This window comes from Lactuca serriola, chromosome 9 (genome assembly GCF_051521515.1).
Source record: "Lactuca serriola cultivar US96UC23 chromosome 9, Lser_US96UC23_V15, whole genome shotgun sequence".
NCBI classification, from domain to species: domain Eukaryota; kingdom Viridiplantae; phylum Streptophyta; class Magnoliopsida; order Asterales; family Asteraceae; genus Lactuca; species Lactuca serriola.
In genome coordinates, this window is record NC_136416.1 from 148,377,516 (window position 1) to 148,382,921 (window position 5,406).

At 36.3% G+C, this 5,406-nt stretch overlaps 1 protein-coding gene across 1 annotated transcript; it reads left to right on the top strand.

Annotated features, from left to right (window-relative positions):
* Nucleotides 1-732: 732 nt before the first annotated feature.
* LOC145072669 (peroxidase N1-like) lies at nucleotides 733-2,113 on the top strand. Its single transcript, XM_079019133.1, has 3 exons — nucleotides 733-1,199; nucleotides 1,298-1,463; nucleotides 1,561-2,113. Exons 1-3 carry the CDS (start codon nucleotides 798-800, stop codon nucleotides 1,977-1,979), a joined length of 987 nt encoding a protein of 328 aa, XP_078875259.1. The 5' UTR covers nucleotides 733-797; the 3' UTR covers nucleotides 1,980-2,113.
* Nucleotides 2,114-5,406: the final 3,293 nt, after the last annotated feature.

Sequence of the window (5,406 nt, forward strand, 5' to 3'; positions counted from 1 at the left end):
GTAGATGAGAGAGAATCAAAATAAAATATTTCTTTCTATTTTTTTACCAATAATTCAGAAAAAACTATTACAAGCAAACAATTCTTAATAATAAAATGAACATTGAGTATTTTAGAGGTGCCCACTGTGATAACTCCCCTGTGAGCAAGCACTCACGTTCATCTCTCTCATGGGGTCCTAAAATAAGAACGTACTCGAATCAGTATGAATCTCACTTAGCACTTTATTGGATTAAAAATGAAGCGACAAGACTCACTTAAGGTTGACAAGCTTTGAAGATATGAATATTCGCAAACGATGAAATGTTTGGATATATGTTTTAGAACAATCTAAATAAAACAATCTAGATATGAATACTCGCAAACGACAAGGTTCAAATATATTGTTTTAGTTATTACGTGTTGTGATTCTTTATTGAGCTGTACTTTATGTTTTTGTTGATTAATATGAGAAGAATAATATACTTCACTTTTAAGTTACGAGTAACATATACTTTACTAAATATATTAGCGTGTTTCCTTCACATTCAATAACCACCACCACTACAATATTTTTCAATTTTTACGTTAAATTAAATTTGCATGTTTAGGTATATATGAGCTGTATCATGTAAATGACGAGAGAGTTTGACTCTCTCCTTCCTTTGCATCTCTATTAATCGCCGCCTTTGTTTACTTTTATCACCTCCAACATCTTTGACTCAGTCCACTCCACTCACTATAAAATACCTTCACCCTCGCATCGTCAAATATCAAATCCAACATTTCACTTAAAACCACACACAAATCTTTGTCGCAATGGAGTGTTTTACACATAACAAAACACCTTTGTTCTTTCTTGTGTTGTTAGCCACCTTAACCAACGTAGCCCTCGGCCAAGGCACCCGAGTTGGCTTCTACCGAACCTCCTGCCCAAGGGTTGAAGCCATCGTGCAGTCTGCTGTGGATGCAGCTAATCGGGCCAACCCAGGAGTCCCACCCGGTTTGGTTAGAATGTTCTTTCACGATTGCTTTGTTAATGGCTGTGACGCCTCTATCCTAATTACTGGTCCTGGTAGTGAGAGAACCGCTCCACCCAATTCTCTATTGAGAGGCTTCGAGATTATCGATGCTGCAAAGACCGAGCTCGAAAGGGTTTGTCCTGGGGTCGTCTCCTGTGCTGATATTCTTGCTATCGCTGCTCGTGATTCCGTGCTTTTGGTAATTAACAACTACTCAACTAGCGCAATGTTTATTTGTATTTCAGCGTTTCCAAGTAGAAAACTTGTATTTATTCTGTTTCTTCCGACACTATACAGGCTGGGGGAATTGCGCGTTGGCCAGTGCCATTAGGCCGTAGAGATGGATTGGTTTCACGTGCTGCTGATACTGCAAATCTTCCTGCTTTCAATGACGCCGTTAATGTCCAAATCAGGAAGTTTTCTGAAAAAGGTCTTAACACGCAAGATCTTGTAACTCTTTCTGGTAAGTTGAGCAGAATAAACACTTCAACTATTGGAACACTTACACTAAACAAAGAAAATTAATTAATGATGTGTTTCTTGGTTTTATTGATTTCCAGGAGCACACACCATTGGGACAGCAGCGTGTGCGTTATTCAGCTATAGGCTATACAACTTCAACAACACGAATGGACCGGATCCGTCTATTGACACAACATTTCTTCCCACACTACGAAACTTGTGCCCCAATGGAGGTGATGGTACACGGCGTGTGGCTTTAGATACGGGCAGCGAAAACAGATTTGATAATTCGTACTTTTCAAACTTGAGGAACCGGCGAGGAGTGCTTGAATCTGACCAATTGCTATGGAGCGACCCAACAACACAAAGGTTAGTGCAACGGTTTCTTGGAGTTAGGGGACTCCTTGGATTGACTTTTAACGTTGAGTTTGCAAGATCAATGGTGAGGATGGGTAATATTGAGGTGAAAACGGGGACTCAAGGAGAAATTCGTCGGGTTTGTAGTGCAATTAATTGATCAATGATGGATGTTCATGCGAATTGGAATCGTGATAGGCTTATAAGTTGTTAATACAAGCAATACATGTGTTAGGAGAAAAGTTTTAAAAGATAAGAATAAGAAATAATAAACCGTACTTTTTCCATTGATTACGTCAAGTGTTTAATTAGTTATGATAATATAACACAAAAAGTTGGCAAAGGTAAGGGACCTCATGTTTCATGTTTGAGTCCCACATGCATATGCTATTTAATGTGAGACCACTAATCATTTAATGCAATGACTTTTTCAGGATTTCAAGCAATCATATCTATGAATTTGTATGGAGTCTTAAATTAAACAAAATCTTGACTTTGTATACTTCTGTTTTTGTCCACTAGGTTGTGCATCAAAACCGAGGCTACTTTTCAGTTTCATAACATGTTCGAAGAATACAAAAACTATTAGTAGGTTTATTCGTCACGGTCATAACGAAACATGTTAATTTGGAAACCATAAAATAAATGATAACACGATAAAGAAAAATAAATATATTTTGAATGTTTTATCTATCGCGATATATGTTTCAGCATTCAACATTGAGTCTTATCCTGATCCAAAGGCGCGGAAATGCTGCCTTAAAAAGATACCTTCACCGCTTCGACACTAAGAGGGTGCAATGGAATAAAGGGTTATACAATATCCATATAAATAATAGTTAAAGTTAATACTACGATGACTATAACTAAAACGTGTTCGCCAGCCTTTAATTTTTCAGATTCATGTGTAATAATATTTTAATTTTTATTCTTAATTGTTTAGGCCTCTTAATTTTTAAAAGAATTAAGGACTGTTTGACAGGATCTGAATTTATAAGAGCTGAATTTTTAAGATCTGAATTTTCAAATGTAGTTTGGTTGGAACCTCTGAATTGCAGTGCTGAATTATAAAAATGACCATTTTACCCTTCTATGTTATTTTTGCTAAATTTAACGTTTTTTTTATAAAATAGCCGAATCAACTTCTTGAATAATTATAAAAAATTTACAAACACCATATAAAATCTAGATTAAACATAAATCCAAATCAAACATAACACTATCATTTCTTGATTATACGCAAAGCTCATGCTTTCGTTGCTTTGTGAAATCTTTTAGAACCTCCATCCATAACAAATCTAATGTTAATGAACTCCCTAAGCTTGTGGGTATGAAATATCCTCCACTAATAGACACCACCTCTTCAATATATAACATTGTACTTTCATTTAGTGAATCCATAACATGCTAATATTCATATTTCATCAAGCAAAAACATATGTCATACAAGAAACATAGAAAAAGAAAAATATATAACCGAATTAAGTATCTACAATCCATCCAGTTTGTTGTATATCTGCACAACATTCCAGAAGTCATACCTCAAAAGTTTATGCAAGTAAAGGCATAAAAAACTTTCTTTAGTGTGCTGACCTTTACTGGAATCAATTTGATTGAACTAAAAATAGAGATATCAATCACCAATTCCCATTTTTCCTAATTTCCATTTCTCTGTCTGTATTCAATCTCATAAATTTGCAATCATTTTAAAAGTGATCCACAATTCTTATTCCTAGGATCTCAACCAAAATTATCATACATTAGAAACGAAATTGAATGTCTATCAAGAAGGAGAAAATGCTTACGAGAATAGAATCAGTAAATCACAAGCCCAGTTTGTTCTCTATGAGATTCATGACAATATGTGATTTTCTTAACACATTCCATTGGGATCAGAAGGAGATAAAACGTTACCAAGAGCTGTTATTGATGAATTTGAGGGAGCTAGAGGGCGGCGCTCCCAACGACGTTGGCGGAGGAAGCATCGCAGGAGGAGGCGGTGGTCGGCTGGTGATGAAGGCGCTGGCGGAGTGTTGTAGATCGGAGATGCAGTGGGAGGGAGAAAGGAGGTGTCGTGTGAAATAGGAATAGAAAGCGTGAGAGAATGAGAAAGGTCTGATGTCATCGGAGGTAGCGGCACAAGAAGAGGCGATGGTTGGTTGATGTCGAACGGGATAGCAGAGCTCGCACGATCGAAGATGCCAGGAAGGATGGGTCGGCGTTTGTGAAATAAAGAGAAGGGGGAAACGAGTCGATTACCAGGGTAAAATAAGAAGAGGCGTTCTTTTTTTCTTTTCAGATGGGCTTCCAAGTCTGATTCGGTAAGTGATAAAATTCAGATTCAGACCACAAAATAAGAGGTAAACAAACAGTCTAAATCTTATCGATTCAGACCTACCCCTTATTAAGTGGTTCTAAGATGCAAACAAACGGGGCCTTAGTCATATCTGAATAACAAAAGAAAATATGTGTTCCAGAAATACCATATATTTTTAGCAAACATTTTTCCTTCTTCTTTTTCTATTTCACTAGATTAGGGGTGTTCGTTTGAATTGACAGGTTAATCCGAACTAATCAAATGAATTAAAATTGATTCCGGTTTTTAAAACACAGATCTAAATAGTCTAAACTAAATTCAAATTCAATCTGATCTGATTTAATAATCTGATCCAATTTAATTACAATTCGGTTGAATTGGTTTTTTATAATTTGGTTTTCAAAAACTAAAAAAATTATAAAACGATATATAATTATAATATTACTCAATTTTACAGAAGAAACAAAAACAAATTATTTATTGAGATCTAAAATATAAACAACTACTAATAAGATATAGGTTACAACGTAAACTTCCAAACAAGTTTTTCATTTTTAAACACAATTAAAAATCATTTCATAATTCTCCAAATCACATATGTCTCAATGTCAACAAGTAAAAACACAATCCCAGAATCAGAAAAACAATCTCCCGCCAGTGTGTACAATCATGCTGGTGCCTTGCTGCGATCCTCGGAGCTACCTGAAATACATAACACATAACACAGTAAGCATAAAGCTTAATGAGTTCACCAACATACCACACACAACACAACAACCACTCGAGGCTATACTCAATAAGACCCTCCGGCCAATGTGTCATAGTGGGACCCTCCGGCCCCATAACTCTGATGGACCCTCTGGTCCCTCGACTCAGCATCTCAATATAATACATACTAAGCATATCACAAAACAAATAACAGGATATCTCAATACACAACACATACACATAAGACCCTCTAGTCACACATAAGTTACCACTCAAGGTAAGTATAGTGAGAAGACTCACCTCGTAAGACAGTTAGTAAAAATCTCGTGCCTGAAATCCTCGATCTAGTCTTAGCCTATCACAAGATAATATTTCTAATTAATATTCTACTCTTATATCTGAAAAGTTGGTAAAATACCAATCTACCCCTCCTTGACCTCTTTCACTGATTTTGACCAAACCTTAAGGTCAACAGAAGTCAACTCTAGTCAACAGTCCAACTTTCGCCAGACTCGTCGAGTGCACTCGGGAGACTCGTCGAGTCTAGTCGATTCTTGGTAAC

What these genes read in the sequence shown, in the direction of transcription:
- LOC145072669 (XM_079019133.1), top strand. Translation starts at nt 798, where the DNA reads ATGGAGTGTTTTACACATAACAAAACACCTTTGTTCTTTCTTGTGTTG. An exon ending in CTCGTGATTCCGTGCTTTTG is followed by an intron (nt 1,200 to 1,297) that starts GTAATTAACAAC and finishes GACACTATACAG; the next exon opens with GCTGGGGGAATTGCGCGTTG. An exon ending in AGATCTTGTAACTCTTTCTG is followed by an intron (nt 1,464 to 1,560) that starts GTAAGTTGAGCA and finishes ATTGATTTCCAG; the next exon opens with GAGCACACACCATTGGGACA.